The sequence below is a fragment of the Salvelinus alpinus genome, chromosome 29 (genome assembly GCF_045679555.1).
Source record: "Salvelinus alpinus chromosome 29, SLU_Salpinus.1, whole genome shotgun sequence".
In the NCBI taxonomy this organism is placed as follows: Eukaryota; Metazoa; Chordata; class Actinopteri; order Salmoniformes; family Salmonidae; genus Salvelinus; species Salvelinus alpinus.
The window spans coordinates 4,857,959-4,882,635 of NC_092114.1; the positions used below are offsets into that span (position 1 = coordinate 4,857,959).

Genomic DNA, 24,677 nt, shown 5'->3' on the forward strand with positions numbered 1-24,677 from the left:
CGCGTCTCACCTGTAGTAGCCGCGCGCGCGTCTCACCTGTAGTAGCCGCGCGCGCGTCTCACCTGTAGTAGCCGCGCGCGCGTCTCACCTGTAGTAGCCGCGCGCGCGTCTCACCTGTAGTAGCCGCGCGCGCGTCTCACCTGTAGTAGCCGCGCGCGCGTCTCAACACAGAGTTACACATGGAGTAAACAATAAACAAGTCAATAACATGGTAGAAAAAAAAGAGAATCTATATACAATGTGTGCAAAAGGCATGAGGTAGGCAATAAATCGAATAATTACAATTTAGCAGATTAACACTGGAGTGATAAATCATCAGATGATCATGTGCAAGAAGAGATACTGGTGTGCAAAAGAGCAGAAAAGTAAATAAATAAAAGCAGTATGGGGGGTGAGGTAGGTAAATTGGGTGGGTAGTTTACAGATGGACTATGTACAGCTGCAGCGATCGGTTAGCTGCTCGGATAGCAGATTTTTAAAGTTGTTGAGGGAGATAAAAGTCTCCAACTTCAGAGATTTTTGCAATTCGTTCCAGTCGCAGGCAGCAGAGAACTGGAAGGAAAGGCGTCCAAATGAGGTTTTGGCTTTAGGGATGATCAGTGAGATACACCTGCTGGAGCGCGTGCTGCGGGTGGGTGTAGCCATCGTGACCAGTGAACTGAGATAAGGCGGCACTTTACCTAGCATAGCCTTGTAGATGACCTGGAGCCAGTGGGTCTGACGCCGAACATGTAGCGAGGGCCAGCCGACTAGGGCATACAGGTCGCAGTGGTGGGTCGTATAAGGTGCTTTAGTAACAAAACGAATGGCACTGTGATAAACTGCATCCAGTTTGCTGAGTAGAGTGTTGGAAGCTATTTTGTAGATGACATCGCCGAAGTCGAGGATCGGTAGGATAGTCAGTTTTACTAGGGTAAGTTTGGCGGCGTGAGTGAAGGAGGCTTTGTTGCGGAATAGAAAGCCGATTCTTGATTTGATTTTGGATTGGAGATGTTTGATATGAGTCTGGAAGGAGAGTTTGCAGTCTAGCCAGACACCTAGGTACTTATAGATGTCCACATATTCTAGGTCGGAACCGTCCAGGGTGGTGATGCTAGTCGGGCGTGCGGGTGCAGGCAGCGAACGGTTGAAAAGCATGCATTTGGTTTTACTAGCGTTTAAGAGCAGTTGGAGGCCACGGAAGGAGTGTTGTATGGCATTGAAGCTCGTTTGGAGGTTAGATAGCACAGTGTCCAAGGAAGGGCCGGAAGTATATAGAATGGTGTCGTCTGCGTAGAGGTGGATCAGGGAATCGCCCGCAGCAAGAGCAACATCATTGATGTATACAGAGAAAAGAGTCGGCCCGAGAATTGAACCCTGTGGTACCCCCATAGAGACTGCCAGAGGACCGGACAACATGCCCTCCGATTTGACACACTGAACTCTGTCTGCAAAGTAGTTGGTGAACCAGGCAAGGCAGTCATTAGAAAAACCGAGGCTACTGAGTCTGCCGATAAGAATATGGTGATTGACAGAGTCGAAAGCCTTGGCCAGGTCGATGAAGACGGCTGCACAGTAATGTCTTTTATCGATGGCGGTTATGATATCGTTTAGTACCTTGAGCGTGGCTGAGGTGCACCCGTGACCGGCTCGGAAACCGGATTGCACAGCGGAGAAGGTACGGTGGGATTCGAGATGGTCAGTGATCTGTTTGTTGACTTGGCTTTCGAAGACCTTAGATAGGCAGGGCAGGATGGATATAGGTCTGTAACAGTTTGGGTCCAGGGTGTCTCCCCCTTTGAAGAGGGGGATGACCGCGGCAGCTTTCCAATCCTTGGGGATCTCAGATGATACGAAGGAGAGGTTGAACAGGCTGGTGATAGGGGGTGCGACAATGGCGGCGGACAGTTTCAGAAATAGGGGGTCCAGATTGTCAAGCCCAGCTGATTTGTATGGGTCCAGGTTTTCCAGCTCTTTCAGAACATCTGCTATCTGGATTTGGGTAAAGGAGAAGCTGGGGAGGCTTGGGCGAGTAGCAGCGGGGGGGGCGGGGCTGTTGGCCAAGGTTGGAGTCGCCAGGAGGAAGGCATGGCCAGCCATTGAGAAATGCTTGTTGAAGTCTTCGATTATCACGGATTTATCGGTGGTGACCGTGTTACCTAGCCTCAGTGCAGTGGGCAGCTGGGAGGAGGTGCTCTTGTTCTCCATGGACTTTACAGTATCCCAGAACTTTTTGGAGTTAGAGCTACAGGATGCAAATTTCTGCTTGAAAAAGCTGGCCTTTGCTTTCCTGACTGACTGCGTGTATTGGTTCCTGACTTCCCTGAACAGTTGCATATCGCGGGGGCTCTTCGATGCTATTGCAGTTCGCCACAGGATGTTTTTGTGCTGGTCGAGGGCAGTCAGGTCTGGAGTGAACCAAGGGCTATATCTGTTCTTGGTTCTGCATTTTTTGAACGGAGCATGCTTGTCTAATATGGTGAGGAAGTAACATTTAAAGAATGACCAGGCATCCTCAACTGACGGGATGAGGTCAATATCCTTCCAGGGTACCCGGGCCAGGTCGATTAGAAAGGCCTGCTCGCAGAAGTGTTTTAGGGAGCGTTTGACAGTGATGAGGGGTGGTCGTTTGACCGCGGACCCGTGGCGGATACAGGCAATGAGGCAGTGATCGCTGAGATCTTGATTGAAGACAGCAGAGGTGTATTTGGAGGGCAGGTTGGTCAGGATAATGTCTATTAGGGTGCCCATGTTTACGGATTTAGGGTTGTACCTGGTGGGTTCCTTGATGATTTGTGTGAGATTGAGGGCATCAAGCTTGGATTGTAGGACTGCCGGGGTGTTAAGCATATCCCAGTTTAGGTCACCTAACAGAACAAACTCTGAAGCTAGATGGGGAGCGATCAATTCACAGATGGTGTCCAGGGCACAGCTGGGAGCTGAGGGGGGTCGGTAGCAGGCGGCAACAGTGAGAGACTTATTTCTGGAGAGATTAATTTTTAAAATTAGAAGTTCGAACTGTTTGGGCATAGACCTGGAAAGTATGACAGAACTTTGCAGGCTCTCTCTGCAGTAGATTGCAACTCCTCCCCCTTTGGCAGTTCTATCTTGACGGAAAGTGTTATAGTTGGGTATGGAAATCTCAGAATTTTTGGTGGCCTTCCTAAGCCAGGATTCGGACACGGCAAGGACATCAGGATTGGCAGAGTGTGCTAAAGCGGTGAGTAAGGCAAACTTAGGGAGGAGGCTTCTGATGTTGACATGCATGAGGCCAAGGCTTTTTCGATCACAGAAGTCAACAAATGAGGGTGACTGGGGACATGCAGGGCCTGGGTTTACCTCCACATCACCCGAGGAACAGAGGAGTAGTAGGATGAGGGTGCGGCTAAAGGCTATCAAAACTGGTCGCCTAGAGCGTTGGGGACAAAGAATAAAAGGAGCAGATTTATGGGCGTGGTAGAATAGATTCTGGGCATAATGTGCAGACAGGGGTATGGTGGGGCGTGGGTACAGCGGAGGCAAGCCCAGGCACTGGGTGATGATAAGAGAGGTTGTATCTCTGGACATGCTGGTCTCAATGGGTGAGGTCACCGCATGTGTGGGGGGTGGGACCAAGGAGGTATCAGAGGTACGGAGAGTGGAACTACAGGGTCCATTGCAAACCAAAACAATGATAACTAGCCTGAACAACAGTATGCAAGGCATATTGATGTTTGAGAGAGACATACAATAAGGCATAAAGTGATTGCAGGTCTTGATTGGGAGAGCTAGCTAAAACAACAGGTAAGATAACAGCAGCAATAACAGGGTGCTAGTCTAACACAGCAACAACAGGTAAAAATGGCGACGACTAGGCAGAGAGGGTCGGATTAACTACACACAGATCCTGAGTTAAAGCACAGAGCCGACAGATAAAACACAAATAAACAGAATGGAGTACCGTGAATTAATGGACAGTCAAGCATGCATCAGCTATGTAGCCAAGTGATCATAGTGTCCAGGGGGCAGCCGTAGATGGAGCAGGGAGGCCTCCACTAAGCTAGCACGCGGCGTTTAAAGTTAGTAGCCCGGGGGGTGGTCTGCTCAGACGGAGGGGGTCTGCTCAGACGTGGTCGTGTCGACAGAGAATCCAAGCCGGATGGCGAAAGAGAGGTTGTGAATCGTAGAATTGTGTTTGCTAACTGGTGCTAGCTTCGTGGCAGTGGCGCTAGCTGCGCTAGCTGCAAGCTAGCTGTGAGGATCAGAAGTAGTGGCTCAGGGATTACGGCAGGAATCCGGCGTTGTTGTCGAGAGACAGTCCGATGCTGGTAAATTGGTGAGTAATATCCAGGCTAATAACAGGGCTGGTGTCTGTGCAGAAGGTAAAAGCTACTAGCAGCGGCAAAAAAATGGCTAAATTAGCTTGTAGCTGATTTAGACCAGTTGTGATGGATTGGCAGGGCTCTGTTTCGGCAAAAAAAGGTCCAGTCCAATTGGCAAAAGAGGTATTGTAGCCCAAGAATTCGCTGGTAGACCTCTTCGGCTAGCCGGCAGATGGGCCTAGCTCGAGGCTAGCTCAAGGCTAACTGGTGCTTGCTTCGGGACAGAGGTGTTAGCCAGTAGTAGCCACTCGGTTGCAGCTAGCTAGCTGTGATGATACGGTGTAATTGTCCAGAGCTTGCGTCAGGAATCCGGTGATGTGGTAGAGAAAAAGCAGTCCTATATGCTCTGGGTTGATATCGCGCTTGCAGACTGGCAGGTATTGGCCCGGTATTGAAGCTGGCTGTGTCCGAGTTAAGGGCGAAGACCGCAGCAGTGGCTAACTGACTACTAGCTAGTAGCTAGTTATCTGGCTAGCTTCTGATTGGGGTTACGGTTCTAAAGTATAAAAAAAATAGCAGGTCCGTACCACATTGGGTGAGGCGGAATGTAGGAATGTATATTCAGTTCCTAGACGGAAAGTGAAATAAAAATATATACGAAATGTATACGAAAAATACGAAGACTATTTACACGGGACAAGACAAGACAAAGACACGTCCGACTGCTACGCCATCTTGGATTCAAAAACCTGTAGTAGTCGTGCGTGTCTCACCTGTAGTAGTCGTGCGTGTCTCACCTGTAGTAGTTGTGTGTGTCTCACCTGTAGTAGTTGTGTTTGTCTCACCTGTAGTAGTAGTTGCGTGTCTCACCTGTAGTAGTCGCGTGTGTCTCACCTGTAGTAGTCGTGTGTGTCTCACCTGTAGTAGTCGTGCGTGTCTCACCTGTAGTAGTCGTGCGTGTCTCACCTGTAGTAGTCGTGCGTGTCTCACCTGTAGTAGTCGTGCGTGTCTCACCTGTAGTAGTCGTGCGTGTCTCACCTGTAGTAGTCGTGTGTGTCTCACCTGTAGTAGTCGTGCGTGTCTCACCTGTAGTAGTCGTGCGTGTCTCACCTGTAGTAGTCGTGCGTGTCTCACCTGTAGTAGTCGTGCGTGTCTCACCTGTAGTAGTCGTGCGTGTCTCACCTGTAGTAGTCGTGCGTGTCTCACCTGTAGTAGTCGTGCGTGTCTCACCTGTAGTAGTCGTGCGTGTCTCACCTGTAGTAGTCGTGTGTGTCTCACCTGTAGTAGTCGTGTGTGTCTCACCTGTAGTAGTTGTGTGTGTCTCACCTGTAGTAGTCGTGTGTGTCTCACCTGTAGTAGTTGTGTGTCTCACCTGTAGTAGTCGTGTGTGTCTCACCTGTAGTAGTTGTGTGTGTCTCACCTGTAGTAGTTGTGTGTGTCTCACCTGTAGTAGTCGTGTGTGTCTCACCTGTAGTAGTCGTGTGTGTCTCACCTGTAGTAGTTGTGTGTGTCTCACCTGTAGTAGTTGCGTGTGTCTCACCTGTAGTAGTCGTGTGTGTCTCACCTGTAGTAGTTGCGTGTGTCTCACCTGTAGTAGTCGTGTGTGTCTCACCTGTAGTAGCTGCGTGTCTCACCTGTTGTAGTAGTTGCGTGTCTCACCTGTAGTAGTTGCGTGTCTCACCTGTAGTAGCTGCGTGGCTGTCGCTCTCTGTTCTGGGTTCTTCACCAGACATTTCTTTACAAAGTGTGTGAAGTCGTCTGTCCACAGCTCAGGCTTCCTGAACGTAGGCGGTGGGTTGGTTGGGATCATGAAAATAGCCTGACAGTAATGCAGAGGAAGGAGAGACAGAAAACACCTAGTGAAGCAGGTAGTATAGAAGCCTCAATGTAAACCCTAATGAATGTCTATTGACCGCTTGGTACGGCAACCGCAAGACCCCCGACCGTAAGGCGCTACAGAGGGTAGTGCGTACAGCCCAGTACATCACTGGGGCTAAGCTTCCTGCCATCCAGGACCTCTATACCAGGCGGTGTCAGAGGAAGGCCTAAAGAATTGTTAAAGATTACAGCCACCCAAGTCATAGATTGTTCTCTCTGCTACCGCACGGCAAGCGGTCCCGACGCAACAAGTCTGGAACCAACAGGACCCTGACCAGCTTCTACCCCCAGCAATAAGACTGCTAAACAAGACTGATAAATAGCTAATCAAATAGCTATACGGACTACCTGTATTGACCATTTTTTAACACTCTATGCACACACGCTGGACTCTACACCGACACCCCAACACAGTGGACTCTACCCACACACGCTGGACTCTACACCGACACCCCAACACAGTGGACTCTACCCACACACGCTGCTGCTACTGTCTATTATTTATCCTGTTGCACAGCCGTGTTGTTACCCGGTACTCCCTGTATATAGCCGTGTTGTTACCCGGTACTCCCTGTATATAGCCGTGTTATTACCCGGTACTCCCTGTATATAGCCGTGTTGTTACCCGGTACTCCCTGTATATAGCCGTGTTGTTACCCGGTACTCCCTGTATATAGCCGTGTTGTTACCCGGTACTCCCTGTATATAGCCGTGTTGTTACCCGGTACTCCCTGTATATAGCCGTGTTGTTACCCGGTACTCCCTGTATATAGCCGTGTTGTTACCCGGTACTCCCTGTATATAGCCGTGTTGTTACCCGGTACTCCCTGTATATAGCCGTGTTGTTACCCGGTACTCCCTGTATATAGCCGTGTTGTTACCCGGTACTCCCTGTATATAGCCGTGTTGTTACCCGGTACTCCCTGTATATAGCCGTGTTGTTACCCGGTACTCCCTGTATATAGCCGTGTTGTTACCCGGTACTCCCTGTATATAGCCGTGTTGTTACCCGGTACTCCCTGTATATAGCCGTGTTGTTACCCGGTACTCCCTGTATATAGCCGTGTTGTTACCCGGTACTCCCTGTATATAGCCGTGTTGTTACCCGGTACTCCCTGTATATAGCCGTGTTGTTACCCGGTACTCCCTGTATATAGCCGTGTTGTTACCCGGTACTCCCTGTATATAGCCGTGTTGTTACCCGGTACTCCCTGTATATAGCCGTGTTGTTACCCGGTACTCCCTGTATATAGCCGTGTTGTTACCCGGTACTCCCTGTATATAGCCGTGTTGTTACCCGGTACTCCCTGTATATAGCCGTGTTGTTACCCGGTACTCCCTGTATATAGCCGTGTTGTTACCCGGTACTCCCTGTATATAGCCGTGTTGTTACCCGGTACTCCCTGTATATAGCCGTGTTGTTACCCGGTACTCCCTGTATATAGCCGTGTTGTTACCCGGTACTCCCTGTATATAGCCGTGTTGTTACCCGGTACTCCCTGTATATAGCCGTGTTGTTACCCGGTACTCCCTGTATATAGCCGTGTTGTTACCCGGTACTCCCTGTATATAGCCGTGTTGTTACCCGGTACTCCCTGTATATAGCCGTGTTGTTACCCGGTACTCCCTGTATATAGCCGTGTTGTTACCCGGTACTCCCTGTATATAGCCGTGTTGTTACCCGGTACTCCCTGTATATAGCCGTGTTGTTACCCGGTACTCCCTGTATATAGCCGTGTTGTTACCCGGTACTCCCTGTATATAGCCGTGTTGTTACCCGGTACTCCCTGTATATAGCCGTGTTGTTACCCGGTACTCCCTGTATATAGCCGTGTTGTTACCCGGTACTCCCTGTATATAGCCGTGTTGTTACCCGGTACTCCCTGTATATAGCCGTGTTGTTACCCGGTACTCCCTGTATATAGCCGTGTTGTTACCCGGTACTCCCTGTATATAGCCGTGTTGTTACCCGGTACTCCCTGTATATAGCCGTGTTGTTACCCGGTACTCCCTGTATATAGCCGTGTTGTTACCCGGTACTCCCTGTATATAGCCGTGTTGTTACCCGGTACTCCCTGTATATAGCCGTGTTGTTACCCGGTACTCCCTGTATATAGCCGTGTTGTTACCCGGTACTCCCTGTATATAGCCGTGTTGTTACCCGGTACTCCCTGTATATAGCCGTGTTATTACCCGGTACTCCCTGTATATAGCCGTGTTATTACCCGGTACTCCCTGTATATAGCCGTGTTATTACCCGGTACTCCCTGTATATAGCCGTGTTATTACCCGGTACTCCCTGTATATAGCCGTGTTATTACCCGGTACTCCCTGTATATAGCCGTGTTATTACCCGGTACTCCCTGTATATAGCCGTGTTATTACCCGGTACTCGCTGTATATAACCGTGTTATTACCCGGTACTCCCTGTATATAGCCATGTTATTACCCGGTACTCCCTGTATATAGCCATGTTATTACCCGGTACTCCCTGTATATAGCCATGTTATTACCTGGTACTCCCTGTATATAGCCATGTTATTACCTGGTACTCCTGTATATAGCCATGTTATTACCTGGTACTCCCTGTATATAGCCATGTTATTACCTGGTACTCCCTGTATATAGCCATGTTATTACCTGGTACTCCCTGTATATAGCCATGTTATTACCTGGTACTCCCTGTATATAGCCATGTTATTACCTGGTACTCCCTGTATATAGCCATGTTATTACCTGGTACTCCCTGTATATAGCCATGTTATTACCTGGTACTCCCTGTATATAGCCATGTTATTACCTGGTACTCCCTGTATATAGCCATGTTATTACCTGGTACTCCCTGTATATAGCCATGTTATTACCTGGTACTCCCTGTATATAGCCATGTTATTACCTGGTACTCCCTGTATATAGCCATGTTATTACCTGGTACTCCCTGTATATAGCCATGTTATTACCTGGTACTCCCTGTATATAGCCATGTTATTACCTGGTACTCCCTGTATATAGCCATGTTATTACCTGGTACTCCCTGTATATAGCCATGTTATTACCTGGTACTCCCTGTATATAGCCATGTTATTACCTGGTACTCCCTGTATATAGCCATGTTATTACCTGGTACTCCCTGTATATAGCCATGTTATTACCTGGTACTCCCTGTATATAGCCATGTTATTACCTGGTACTCCCTGTATATAGCCATGTTATTACCTGGTACTCCCTGTATATAGCCATGTTATTACCTGGTACTCCCTGTATATAGCCATGTTATTACCTGGTACTCCCTGTATATAGCCATGTTATTACCTGGTACTCCCTGTATATAGCCATGTTATTACCTGGTACTCCCTGTATATAGCCATGTTATTACCTGGTACTCCCTGTATATAGCCATGTTATTACCTGGTACTCCCTGTATATAGCCATGTTATTACCTGGTACTCCCTGTATATAGCCATGTTATTACCTGGTACTCCCTGTATATAGCCATGTTATTACCTGGTACTCCCTGTATATAGCCATGTTATTACCTGGTACTCCCTGTATATAACCATGTTATTACCTGGTACTCCCTGTATATAACCATGTTATTATCTGGTACTCGCTGTATATAACCATGTTATTACCTGGTACTCCCTGTATATAGCCATGTTATTACCTGGTACTCCCTGTATATAGCCATGTTATTACCTGGTACTCCCTGTATATAGCCATGTTATTACCTGGTACTCCCTGTATATAGCCATGTTATTACCTGGTACTCCCTGTATATAGCCATGTTATTACCTGGTACTCCCTGTATATAGCCATGTTATTACCTGGTACTCCCTGTATATAGCCATGTTATTACCTGGTACTTCCTGTATATAGCCATGTTATTACCTGGTACTCCCTGTATATAGCCATGTTATTACCTGGTACTCCCTGTATATAGCCATGTTATTACCTGGTACTCCCTGTATATAGCCATGTTATTACCTGGTACTCCCTGTATATAGCCATGTTATTACCTGGTACTCCCTGTATATAGCCATGTTATTACCTGGTACTCCCTGTATATAGCCATGTTATTACCTGGTACTCCCTGTATATAACCATGTTATTATCTGGTACTTGCTGTATATAACCATGTTATTACCTGGTACTCCCTGTATATAGCCATGTTATTACATGGTACTCCCTGTATATAGCCATGTTATTACATGGTACTCCCTGTATATAGCCATGTTATTACCTGGTACTCCCTGTATATAGCCATGTTATTACCTGGTACTCCCTGTATATAGCCATGTTATTACCTGGTACTCCCTGTATATAGCCATGTTATTACCTGGTACTCCCTGTATATAGCCATGTTATTACCTGGTACTCCCTGTATATAGCCATGTTATTACATGGTACTCCCTGTATATAGCCATGTTATTACCTGGTACTCCCTGTATATAGCCATGTTATTACCTGGTACTCCCTGTATATAGCCATGTTATTACCTGGTACTCCCTGTATATAGCCATGTTATTACATGGTACTCCCTGTATATAGCCATGTTATTACATGGTACTCCCTGTATATAGCCATGTTATTACCTGGTACTCCCTGTATATAGCCATGTTATTACCTGGTACTCCCTGTATATAGCCATGTTATTACCTGGTACTCCCTGTATATAGCCATGTTATTACATGGTACTCCCTGTATATAGCCATGTTATTACATGGTACTCCCTGTATATAGCCATGTTATTACCTGGTACTCCCTGTATATAGCCATGTTATTACCTGGTACTCCCTGTATATAGCCATGTTATTACCTGGTACTCCCTGTATATAGCCATGTTATTACATGGTACTCCCTGTATATAGCCATGTTATTACATGGTACTCCCTGTATATAGCCATGTTATTACCTGGTACTCCCTGTATATAGCCATGTTATTACCTGGTACTCCCTGTATATAGCCATGTTATTACATGGTACTCCCTGTATATAGCCATGTTATTACCTGGTACTCCCTGTATATAGCCATGTTATTACCTGGTACTCCCTGTATATAGCCATGTTATTACATGGTACTCCCTGTATATAGCCAAGTTATTTTTACTGATTATTGTAATTCACTGTGTATTTATTCCTCGTGTCACTATATTTATCTTTATCTCTGCATTGTGTGAAAAGGACCCGGAAGCATTTCACTGGTAGTCTACACCTGTTGTTTATCAAGCCGGTGACAAATCACATTTTTTTTGTGAGGGGATTTGATCAAAACCTGGATCTCTCAGAATCAAAGTTGTCTGGAGTATTCCAGATTCCTCATTTTACAGCTATAGCCGCCAACGAGTCATTAGATAGGACGTGGATTCAGGAAGGCCACCCCCCCCTCTCCTCTCTGATTCAGAGAGGTTGGGTTAAATGAGGAAGATGCATTTCAGTTGAATACATTCAGTTGTACAACTGACTAGGTACCCCCCCCTTTACAACTGACTAGGTATCCCCCCCTTTACAACTGACTAGGTATCCCCCCCCTTTACAACTGACTAGGTATCCCCCCCCTTTACAACTGACTAGGTATCCCCCCCTTTACAACTGACTAGGTATCCCCCCCCTTTACAACTGACTAGGTATCCCCCCCCTTTACAACTGACTAGGTATCCCCCCCCTTTACAACTGACTAGGTATCCCCCCCCTTTACAACTGACTAGGTATCCCCCCCCTTTACAACTGACTAGGTATCCCCCCCCTTTACAACTGACTGGGTACCCCCCCTTTACAACTGACCTGGTATCCCCCCCTTTACAACTGACCTGGTATCCCCCCCTTTACAACTGACCTGGTATCCCCCCCTTTACAACTGACCTGGTATCCCCCCCTTTACAACTGACTAGGTATCCCCCCCTTTACAACTGACTAGGTATCCCCCCCCTTTCCAACTGACTAGGTATCCCCCCCCTAACCAACTGACTAGGTACCCCCCCTTTCCAACTGACTAGGTACCCCCCCTTTACAACTGACTAGGTACCCCCCCTTTACAACTGACTAGGTACCCCCCCTTTACAACTGACTAGGTATCCCCCCCTTTACAACTGACTAGGTATCCCCCCCTTTACAACTGACTAGGTATCCCCCCCCTTTCCAACTGACTAGGTATCCCCCCCCTTACCAACTGACTAGGTATCCCCCCCCTTTCCAACTGACTAGGTATCCCCCCCCTTTACAACTGACTAGGTATCCCCCCCCTTTACAACTGACTAGGTATCCCCCCCTTACAACTGACTAGGTATCCCCCCCCTTACAACTGACTAGGTATCCCCCCCCTTACCAACTGACTAGGTATCCCCCCCCTTTCCAACTGACTAGGTATCCCCCCTTTACAACTGACTAGGTATCCCCCCCCTTACAACTGACTAGGTATCCCCCCCCTTACAACTGACTAGGTATCCCCCCCTTTACAACTGACTAGGTACCCCCCCTTTACAACTGACTAGGTATCCCCCCCTTTACAACTGACTAGGTATCCCCCCCTTTACAACTGACTAGGTATCCCCCCCCTTTCCAACTGACTAGGTATCCCCCCCCTTACCAACTGACTAGGTATCCCCCCCCCTTTCCAACTGACTAGGTATCCCCCCCCTTACAACTGACTAGGTATCCCCCCCCTTACAACTGACTAGGTATCCCCCCCCTTTACAACTGACTAGGTATCCCCCCCTTACAACTGACTAGGTATCCCCCCCCTTACAACTGACTAGGTATCCCCCCCCTTACAACTGACTAGGTATCCCCCCCTTTACAACTGACTAGGTATCCCCCCCTTTCCAACTGACTAGGTATCCCCCCCCCTTTCCAACTGACTAGGTATCCCCCCCCCTTTCCAACTGACTAGGTATCCCCCCCCCTTTACAACTGACTAGGTATCCCCCCCCCTTTACAACTGACTAGGTATCCCCCCCTTTACAACTGACTAGGTATCCCCCCCTTTACAACTGACTAGGTATCCCCCCCTTTACAACTGACTAGGTATCCCCCCCTTTACAACTGACTAGGTATCCCCCCCTTTACAACTGACTAGGTATCCCCCCCTTTACAACTGACTAGGTATCCCCCCCTTTACAACTGACTAGGTATCCCCCCCTTTACAACTGACTAGGTATCCCCCCCTTTACAACTGACTAGGTATCCCCCCCTTTACAACTGACTAGGTATCCCCCCCTTTACAACTGACTAGGTATCCCCCCCTTTACAACTGACTAGGTATCCCCCCCTTTACAACTGACTAGGTATCCCCCCCTTTACAACTGACTAGGTATCCCCCCCTTTACAACTGACTAGGTATCCCCCCCTTTACAACTGACTAGGTATCCCCCCCTTTACAACTGACTAGGTATCCCCCCCTTTACAACTGACTAGGTATCCCCCCCTTTACAACTGACTAGGTATCCCCCCCTTTACAACTGACTAGGTATCCCCCCCTTTACAACTGACTAGGTATCCCCCCCTTTACAACTGACTAGGTATCCCCCCCTTTACAACTGACTAGGTATCCCCCCCTTTACAACTGACTAGGTATCCCCCCCTTTACAACTGACTAGGTATCCCCCCCTTTACAACTGACTAGGTATCCCCCCCTTTACAACTGACTAGGTATCCCCCCCTTTACAACTGACTAGGTATCCCCCCCTTTACAACTGACTAGGTATCCCCCCTTTACAACTGACTAGGTACCCCCCCCTTTACAACTGACTAGGTACCCCCCCCTTTACAACTGACTAGGTACCCCCCCCTTTACAACTGACTAGGTACCCCCCCCTTTACAACTGACTAGGTACCCCCCCCTTTACAACTGACTAGGTACCCCCCCCTTTACAACTGACTAGGTACCCCCCCCTTTACAACTGACTAGGTATCCCCCCCTTTACAACTGACTAGGTATCCCCCCCTTTACAACTGACTAGGTATCCCCCCCTTTACAACTGACTAGGTATCCCCCCCTTTACAACTGACTAGGTACCCCCCCCTTTACAACTGACTAGGTACCCCCCCCTTTACAACTGACTAGGTACCCCCCCCCTTTACAACTGACTAGGTACCCCCCCTTTACAACTGACTAGGTATCCCCCCCTTTACAACTGACTAGGTACCCCCCCTTTACAACTGACTAGGTATCCCCCCCTTTACAACTGACTAGGTACCCCCCCCTTTACAACTGACTAGGTATCCCCCCCTTTACAACTGACTAGGTACCCCCCCTTTACAACTGACTAGGTATCCCCCCCTTTACAACTGACTAGGTATCCCCCCCTTTACAACTGACTAGGTATCCCCCCCTTTACAACTGACTAGGTATCCCCCCCTTTACAACTGACTAGGTACCCCCCCCTTTACAACTGACTAGGTACCCCCCCCTTTACAACTGACTAGGTACCCCCCCCTTTACAACTGACTAGGTACCCCCCCTTTACAACTGACTAGGTACCCCCCCCCTTTACAACTGACTAGGTATCCCCCCCTTTACAACTGACTAGGTACCCCCCCTTTACAACTGACTAGGTACCCCCCCTTTACAACTGACTAGGTACCCCCCCTTTACAACTGACTAGGTATCCCCCCCTTTACAACTGACTAGGTACCCCCCCTTTACAACTGACTAGGTATCCCCCCCTTTACAACTGACTAGGTACCCCCCCCTTTACAACTGACTAGGTATCCCCCCCTTTACAACTGACTAGGTACCCCCCCTTTACAACTGACTAGGTACCCCCCCTTTACAACTGACTAGGTATCCCCCCCTTTACAACTGACTAGGTATCCCCCCTTTACAACTGACTAGGTACCCCCCCTTTACAACTGACTAGGTATCCCCCCCTTCCCCAATTATGAGCGTCAACATGTAGCCTGACTGCACTACATCTTCAACCACACATCTGTCCTGCCCAGACTCACCCTCATGGGATGTATATCAGCGTAGGGAGGTTTGCCCTCAGCCATCTCTATAGAGGTGATGCCCAGGGACCAGATGTCAGCCACACAGTTATATCCTATCTCCTGGATGACCTCTGGAGCCATCCAGAACGGAGTCCCGATCACTGTGTTCCTCTTCGCCATCGTGTCCTAGACAGGGACAGAATAATACAAGCATTAGTCGAATCTATATATGAACTTCTGTGATTCACTGCTACAATCACTACACTAAAGTCAAGATAATCTACAGTGAGGGGGGGAAAGTATTTGATCCCCTGCTGATTTTGTACGTTTGCCCACTGACAAAGAAATGATCAGTCTAATTTTAATGGTAGGTTTATTTGAACAGTGAGAGACAGAATAACAACAAAAAAATCCAGAAAAACGCATGTCAAAAATGTTATAAATTGATTTGTATTTTAATGAGGGAAATAAGTATTTCACCTCTTCTCAATCAGAAAGATTTCTGGCTCCCAGGTCTTTTATACAGGTAACGAGCTGAGATTAGGAGCACACTCTTAAAGGGAGTGATCCTAATCTCAGTTTGTTACCTGTATAAAAAACACCTGTCCACAGAAGCAATCAATCAGATTCCAAACTCTCCACCATGGCCAAGACCAAAGAGCTCTCCAAGGATGTCAGGGACAAGATTGTAGACCTACACAAGGCTGGAATGGGCTACAAGACCATCGCCAAGCAGCTTGGTGAGAAGGTGACAACAGTTGGTGCGATTATTCGCAAATGGAAGAAACACAAAAGAACTGTCAATCTCCCTCGGCCTGGGGCTCCATGCAAGATCTCACCTCGTGGAGTTGCAATGATCATGAGAATGGTGAGGAATCAGCCCAGAACTACACGGGAGGATCTTGTCAATGATCTCAAGGCAGCTGGGACCATAGTCACCAAGAAAACAATTGGTAACACACTACGCCGTGAAGGACTGAAATCCTGCAGCGCCCGCAAGGTCCCCCTGCTCAAGAAAGCACATATATATATATGCCCGTCTGAAGTTTGCCAATGAACATCTGAATGATTCAGAGGACAACTGGGTGAAAGTGTTGTGGTCAGATGAGAACAAAATGGAGCTCTTTGGCATCAACTCAACTCGCCGTGTTTGGAGGAGGAGGAATGCTGCCTATGACCCCAAGAAACCATCCCCACCGTCAAACATGGAGGTGGAAACATTATGCTTTGGGGGTGTTTTTCTGCTAAAGGGACAGGACAACTTCACCGCGTCAAAAGGTACGATGGACGGGGCCATGTACCGTCAAATCTTGGGTGAGAACCTCCTTCCCTCAGCCATGGCATTGAAAATGGGTCGTGGATGGGTATTCCAGCATGACAATGACCCAAAACACACGGCCAAGGCAACAAAGGAGTGGCTCAAGAAGAAGCACATTAAGGTCCTGGAGTGGCCTAGCCAGTCTCCAGACTTAATCCCATAGAAAATCTGTGGAGGGAGCTGAAGGTTCGAGTTGTCAAACGTCAGCCTCGAAACCTTAATGACTTGGAGAAGATCTGCAAAGAGGAGTGGGACAAAATCCCTCCTGAGATGTGTGCAAACCTGGTGGCCAACTACAAGAAACGGCTGACCTCTGATTGCCAACAAGGGGTTTGCCACCAAGTACTAAGTCATGTTTTGCAGAGGGGTCAAATACTTATTTCCCTCATTAAAATGAAAATCAATTTATAACATTTTTGACATGGATTATTTTGTTGTTATTCTGTCTCTCACTGTTCAAATAAACCTACCATTAAAATTATAGACTGATCATTTCTTTGTCAGTGGGCAAACGTACAAAATCAGCAGGGGATCAAATACTTTTCCACCTCACTTTATATATAAACTACTGTGATTCACTGCTACAATCACTATAAAGTCAAGATAATCTATATATAAACTACTGTGATTCACTGCTACAATCACTACACTAAAATCAAGATAATAATAACTCCTGATAAAACTGACACCAGATTACATCGTTAGACAGTCAGAATTCACTTCAGAGAGTTGAAGACAGACAGACAGGCAGACAGACAGACAGACACAGGCAGACAGGCAGGCAGACAGGCAGACAGGCAGACAGACCGTGAGTTGTCCCGCTACTCCAAAGTCAGCCAGTTTGGCATGGCCCTCTGTGTTGAGGAGAATGTTGCCTGCCTTGATGTCTCTGTGGATCTTCCTCATGAAATGCAGATACTCCAGACCTTTCAATGTGGACTTGAGGATGGTGGCGATCTCATCCTCTGTGAGCTATACAAGAGGAGATGGTATTAATGATTAATTCTGGTAATTCAGTAGTCTATGAATACACATTAAAAACATGACCAATGAATGTTAAAAGGTTACCGAAGCACCAAAGGTCATCTTTATTGTCACTTTTAGTCAATATACTGACCGTCTTATTGCGTAGTCTGATGATGTCTGAAACAGAGCCGGCTCCACAGTACTCCATCACTATCCACAGGTCTGTGTTCTTAAAGTAGCTGCCATAGTACTTCACCACATAGGGACTGGACAGGAGACAGAACAAACATTTACTGGTGAAAGGTGAGCAAACAGAGTGTGTTACTGGTTCTAGTAACAGAGTGTGCGGCACTGGTTCTAGTAACAGAGTGTGCGGCACTGGTTCTAGTAACAGAGTGTGCGGCACTGGTTCTAGTAACAGAGTGTGCGGCACTGGTTCTAGTAACAGAGTGTGCGGTACTGGTTCTAGTAACAGAGTGTGCGGTACTGGTTCTAGTAACAGAGTGTGCGGTACTGGTTCTAGTAACAGAGTGTGCGGTACTGGTTCTAGTAACAGAGTGTGCGGTACTGGTTCTAGTAACAGAGTGTGCGGTACTGGTTCTAGTAACAGAGTGTGCGGTACTGGTTCTAGTAACAGAGTGTGCGGTACTGCTTCTAGTAACAGAGTGTGCGGTACTGGTTCTAGTAACAGAGTGTGCGGTACTGGTTCTAGTAACAGAGTGTGCGTTACTGGTTCTAGTAACAGAGTGTGCGGTACTGGTTCTAGTAACAGAGTGTGCGGTACTGGTTCTAGTAACAGAGTGTGCGGCACTGGTTCTAGTAACAGAGTGTGCGGCACTGGTTCTAGTAACAGAGTGTGCGGCACTGGTTCTAGTAACAGAGTGTGCGGCACTGCTTCTAGTAACAGAGTGTGCGTTACTGCTTCTAGTAACAGAGTGTGCGGTACTGGTTCTAGTAACAGAGTGTGCGGTACTGGTTCTAGTAACAGAGTGTGCGGTACTGCTTCTAGTAACAGAGTGTGCGGTACTGGTTCTAGTAACAGAGTGTGCGGTACTGGTTCTAGTAACAGAGTGTGCGTTACTGGTTCTAGTAACAGAGTGTGCGGTACTGGTTCTAGTAACAGAGTGTGCGGTACTGGTTCTAGTAACAGAGTGTGCGGCACTGGTTCTAGTAACAGAGTGTGCGGCACTGGTTCTAGTAACAGAGTGTGCGGTACTGCTTCTAGTAACAGAGTGTGCGTTACTGCTTCTAGTAACAGAGTGTGCGGTACTGGTTCTAGTAACAGAGTGTGCGTTGCTGGTTCTAGTAACAGAGTGTGCGTTGCTGGTTCTAGTAACAGAGTGTGCGGTACTGGTTCTAGTAACAGAGTGTGCGGTACTGGTTCTAGTAACAGAGTGTGCGGTACTGGTTCTAGTAACAGAGTGTGCGTTACTGCTTCTAGTAACAGAGTGTGCGTTACTGCTTCTAGTAACAGAGTGTGCGGCACTGGTTCTAGTAACAGAGTGTGCGGTACTGCTTCTAGTAACAGAGTGTGCGTTACTGCTTCTAGTAACAGAGTGTGCGGTACTGGTTCTAGTAACAGAGTGTGCGTTGCTGGTTCTAGTAACAGAGTGTGCGTTGCTGGTTCTAGTAACAGAGTGTGCGTTACTGCTTCTAGTAACAGAGTGTGCGTTACTGCTTCTAGTAACAGAGTGTGCGGTACTGGTTCTAGTAACAGAGTGTGCGTTGCTGGTTCTAGTAACAGAGTGTGCGGTACTGGTTCTAGTAACAGAGTGTGCGTTGCTGGTTCTAGTAACAGAGTGTGCGTTGCTGGTTCTAGTAACAGAGTGTGCGTTACTGGTTCTAGTAACAGAGTGTGCGTTACTGCTTCTAGTAACAGAGTGTGCGGTACTGGTTCTAGTAACAGAGTGTGCGTTGCTGGTTCTAGTAACAGAGTGTGCGTTACTGCTTCTAGTAACAGAGTGTGCGGTACTGGTTCTAGTAACAGAGTGTGCGTTGCTGGTTCTAGTAACAGAGTGTGCGTTGCTGGTTCTAGTAACAGAGTGTGCGTTGCTGGTTCTAGTAACAGAGTGTGCGTTGCTGGTTCTAGTAACAGAGTGTGCGTTGCTGGTTCTAGTAACAGAGTGTGCGTTGCTGGTTCTAGTAACAGAGTGTGCGGTACTGGTTCTAGTAACAGAGTGTGCGGTACTGCTTCTAGTAACAGAGTGTGCGGTACTGCTTCTAGTAACAGAGTGTGCGGTACTGCTTCTAGTAACAGAGTGTGCGGTACTGCTTCTAGTAACAGAGTGTGCGGTACTGCTTCTAGTAACAGAGTGTGCGGTACTGCTTCTAGTAACAGAGTGTGCGGTACTGGTTCTAGTAACAGAGTGTGCGGTACTGCTTCTAGTAACAGAGTGTGCGGTACTGCTTCTAGTAACAGAGTGTGCGGTACTGCTTCTAGTAACAGAGTGTGCGGTACTGCTTCTAGTAACAGAGTGTGTGTTACTGGTTCTAGTAACAGAGTGTGTGTTACTGGTTCTAGTAACAGAGTGTGTGTTACTGGTTCTAGTAACAGAGTGTGTGTTACTGGTTCTAGTAACAGAGTGTGTGGTACTGCTTCTAGTAACAGAGTGTGTGGTACTGCTTCTAGTAACAGAGTGTGTGGTACTGCTTCTAGTAACAGAGTGTGTGGTACTGCTTCTAGTAACAGAGTGTGTGGTACTGCTTCTAGTAACAGAGTGTGTGTTACTGCTTCTAGTAACAGAGTGTGTGGTACTGCTTCTAGTAACAGAGTGTGTGGTACTGCTTCTAGTAACAGAGTGTGTGTTACTGGTTCTAGTAACAGAGTGTGTGTTACTGGTTCTAGTAACAGAGTGTGTGTTACTGGTTCTAGTAACAGAGTGTGTGTTACTGGTTCTAGTAACAGAGTGTGTGTTACTGGTTCTAGTAACAGAGTGTGTGGTACTGCTTCTAGTAACAGAGTGTGTGGTACTGCTTCTAGTAACAGAGTGTGTGGTACTGCTTCTAGTAACAGAGTGTGTGGTACTGCTTCTAGTAACAGAGTGTGTGGTACTGCTTCTAGTAACAGAGTGTGTGGTACTGGTTCTAGTAACAGAGTGTGTGTTACTGGTTCTAGTAACAGAGTGTGTGTTACTGGTTCTAGTAACAGAGTGTGTGTTACTGGTTCTAGTAACAGAGTGTGTGTTACTGGTTCTAGTAACAGAGTGTGTGTTACTGGTTCTAGTAACAGAGTGTGTGTTACTGGTTCTAGTAACAGAGTCTGCGTTACTGGTTCTAGTAACAGAGTGTGCGTTACTGGTTCTAGTAACAGAGTGTGCGTTACTGGTTCTAGTAACAGAGTGTGTGTTACTGGTTCTAGTAACAGAGTGTGTGGTACTGGTTCTAGTAACAGAGTGTGTGGTACTGCTTCTAGTAACAGAGTGTGTGGTACTGCTTCTAGTAACAGAGTGTGTGTTACTGGTTCTAGTAACAGAGTGTGTGTTACTGGTTCTAGTAACAGAGTCTGTGTTACTGGTTCTAGTAACAGAGTGTGTGTTACTGGTTCTAGTAACAGAGTCTGTGTTACTGGTTCTAGTAACAGAGTGTGTGGTACTGCTTCTAGTAACAGAGTGTGTGGTACTGCTTCTAGTAACAGAGTGTGTGTTACTGCTTCTAGTAACAGAGTGTGTGTTACTGCTTCTAGTAACAGAGTGTGTGTTACTGCTTCTAGTAACAGAGTGTGTGTTACTGCTTCTAGTAACAGAGTGTGTGTTACTGGTTCTAGTAACAGAGTGTGTGTTACTGGTTCTAGTAACAGAGTGTGTGTTACTGGTTCTAGTAACAGAGTGTGTGTTACTGGTTCTAGTAACAGAGTCTGTGTTACTGGTTCTAGTAACAGAGTGTGTGTTACTGGTTCTAGTAACAGAGTGTGTGTTACTGGTTCTAGTAACAGAGTGTGTGTTACTGGTTCTAGTAACAGAGTGTGTGTTACTGGTTCTAGTAACAGAGTGTGTGTTACTGGTTCTAGTAACAGAGTGTGTGTTACTGGTTCTAGTAACAGAGTGTGTGTTACTGGTTCTAGTAACAGAGTGTGTGTTACTGGTTCTAGTAACAGAGTGTGTGTTACTGGTTCTAGTAACAGAGTGTGTGTTACTGGTTCTAGTAACAGAGTGTGTGTTACTGGTTCTAGTAACAGAGTCTGTGTTACTGGTTCTAGTAACAGAGTGTGTGTTACTGGTTCTAGTAACAGAGTGTGTGTTACTGGTTCTAGTAACAGAGTGTGTGTTACTGGTTCTAGTAACAGAGTGTGTGTTACTGGTTCTAGTAACAGAGTGTGTGTTACTGGTTCTAGTAACAGAGTGTGTGTTACTGGTTCTAGTAACAGAGTGTGTGTTACTGGTTCTAGTAACAGAGTGTGTGTTACTGGTTCTAGTAACAGAGTGTGTGTTACTGGTTCTAGTAACAGAGTGTGTGTTACTGGTTCTAGTAACAGAGTGTGTGTTACTGGTTCTAGTAACAGAGTGTGTGTTACTGGTTCTAGTAACAGAGTGTGTGTTACTGGTTCTAGTAACAGAGTGTGTGTTACTGGTTCTAGTAACAGAGTGTGTGTTACTGGTTCTAGTAACAGAGTGTGTGTTACTGGTTCTAGTAACAGAGTGTGTGTTACTGGTTCTAGTAACAGAGTGTGTGTTACTGGTTCTAGTAACAGAGTGTGTGTTACTGGTTCTAGTAACAGAGTGTGTGTTACTGGTTCTAGTAACAGAGTGTGTGTTACTGGTTCTAGTAACAGAGTGTGTGTTACTGGTTCTAGTAACAGAGTGTGTGTTACTGGTTCTAGTAACAGAGTCTGTGTTACTGGTTCTGCCATAGTACTTCACCACATAGGGGCTGGACAGGAGGAGAGACAGAACATTTTGCTGAACTTAGGTAACCAAACAGAGTGTGGTGTACTGGTGTAGTAGAGAGATAGCCATGTGAATATGGAGGAGGAGACTGTTCTCCTCTCACTAGCCTCTGGAGCCATGCTAGCTCTGCCTGTTGAAAGGCTGGGCCAGAGAGTCTATCCTCTCATACAGACCTGTCACACTGCTGCATGATGGATATCTCCTTGATGATCTCCTGGAGGTCTGACTCAACAGGCACCTGTTTGATAGCCACCACCTGGCCTGACTCCTTATGGATGGCTTTAAACACACTGCCATAGGACCTGGAGGAGATGAAGACAGTGGAAATGATGCAGAAAGTACCAAAGACCAGGATCCTGTATAACATATTAGTGGTTCCAGCCATTTCATAAAAATTCTAGTCATTATCATAATGTCAATGTACACAAACATCTCTTTTCATTAGAAATGTTATAACGATGTAAGGAAATGTATGATGAATGAATATTCTCACCCTTCACCAAGTTTTTCCAGAACATCAAAGACCTCCTCAGGTTGTTTTGTGAGACTGTCTTCACTCAGTTTCTTCAGCTTGCTGTGGAGGAAGAGAATCAACCATAGAAATAAATAGAACGGGAATCCCCATTCAAGTCAATGATGGAATAAAGGGTGGCCTGCCAGCCATTTTGAGTGTACCCATGGCAGGAAGTAAAAGAAGGAAGTGTACCCTTCAATCTGTGCTGTGATTTGTTGAGTCAACTCAACTGACATTAGACAAAAAAAATACATTCCATCACATGAGCTACATCAGCTGACATTTGAATGAACATTCTACATTACCATGGAAATCCAGCATCAGTTGATAGGCCATTTTAAATTACCATGGAAATGGCTTCACAATAACAGGCAGCCATTGCGAGTGTATCCTTGAGTTTACCAGTGAACTTGCCAGGGTTCAAGCAAAGATGTTAATAGCTAACCCAAGACAGACCACAGTTTGTTGTCACCAATCGGAGCAAATTAATCACAGTAGGCAGAACAAGAAAGGGGGTATTAGCTTATTTTCGATATAAACTACTCTGTGAAGTGTGAGTGTGCAATAACTAAATTCACTCTTGCACTCCTAAACACACTTTTTTGAAAGTTTGGCAAAGGTTATTGACTACAAAAAAAATAAAAAATAAACTTAGTCCACTGGTTTTTGAAACAGAAAACTGAAGAGATCAACTCTTTCATCAATGAGAAAATTAGTAGAATGTTGGCCAAAATCCATCTCCTACCACTGCCGCCCACTGGGCTTCCACTCACCACCTTCATTTGCTAGTGAGTGGAAACGTCAACCGGATGCTTCACATTTATACATCCGGTAAAATATCTGTCATTGTTCTATCTGTAGATAGAGGTTCCAAGTCTGTTCTATTCATTCTATTTCTATGGCATCAACAACATGACAAGAATTGTGGAACTGAGTCTACAGGGAGTTTTATATAACTTATGCTGAAGTAACTAGCTAGCTTTTTAGGCAAAAAAGTGAACATTACAAGAACACACAAATCAGCTAATATTAAACAGTTACTGTCAAGCTGGACAACTAACTTAGCTAACGGTAGCTAGCTAGCATTTACATTTAGGTAATTTAAAACATATACTGTTAGCTAGCTAGATAACTAACGTTACAAGTCAAAGTGGTGAAGCTAACATTAGCTATCTTATAAGAAATTACAAATATTGTTAACAAACTTGTTAACGTGGCTAGCTGGTTAACTACAGCCAATGATTGAAAAATATTTCATGTTAGCTGTCAAGGCTAATTTAGCGAGCTAACAAACGTACATAACTTGTACTTTTCCAAGCGAATCAAACGTACACATACCTTTTGGGCGCTGTCGGCTCCATGGTGTACAACTAAAGGTAATCTCCTTTGAATTTACAAACTCTGAAATATAACCAAATCAAAATAATATTTTCATTCTTTGCTGTCGTTGTTTTCAGGCAACTGAGCCAGCTGATTCTTCTTCAGTTGTGCAGTGTGTCATGGCGCTTACCTTCTTCTTATTCGAAGAGATTTAACGGCGGTTGGCATCCAATAAATGTTGCATTACCGCCACCTAGCACGCTGGAGTATAACTCCCTTATACTTAAAAATATATATTTTTAATATATCAACAAAAAAGAACACAACAAAATACCCTACCAGTTAACACTACACTCACAAAAAATTATAAATACCATACTCCACAAGTGAAATCTATTTAGTCCTACTTCAGGCCAACAGCCTGAAAGGATGGGACACCGTCACTGAACACACCCTGGAACTATTCTGATGTCAAGTCTCGCACACCCAAATACCTCTCTGCAGCTGCTACCAAAACCTATATTTTTTGCGACTTACGTTCCATCCCTGCAGTATAGTTGATAACCATTACTGTAAATGCCAAAAATCCAATC

At 46.3% G+C, this 24,677-nt stretch overlaps 1 protein-coding gene across 4 annotated transcripts in view; it reads right to left on the reverse strand.

The window, feature by feature from the left end:
• stk3 (serine/threonine kinase 3 (STE20 homolog, yeast)) overlaps positions 1–24,269 on the reverse strand; it is a 30,511-nt gene extending 6,242 nt beyond the window's left edge. For 3 of the 4 annotated variants that reach the window (XR_011671605.1, XR_011671604.1, XM_071373806.1), the window contains exons 1-7: positions 24,103–24,269; positions 22,744–22,824; positions 22,424–22,552; positions 17,519–17,633; positions 17,209–17,373; positions 15,102–15,269; positions 5,962–6,099 (exon numbers count right to left, since the gene is read on the reverse strand). Coding sequence is in view for 2 of the 4 variants with exons in the window: in XM_071373806.1 (XP_071229907.1) it covers positions 5,962–6,099; positions 15,102–15,269; positions 17,209–17,373; positions 17,519–17,633; positions 22,424–22,552; positions 22,744–22,824; positions 24,103–24,125 (819 nt within the window). In the remaining 2 variants the exon portion in view is untranslated. The remainder of the gene's footprint in view (positions 1–5,961; positions 6,100–15,101; positions 15,270–17,208; positions 17,374–17,518; positions 17,634–22,423; positions 22,553–22,743; positions 22,825–24,102) is intronic. The other variant, XM_071373807.1, reaches the window with a different exon arrangement.
• Between the last annotated feature and the right edge of the window lie 408 nt (positions 24,270–24,677).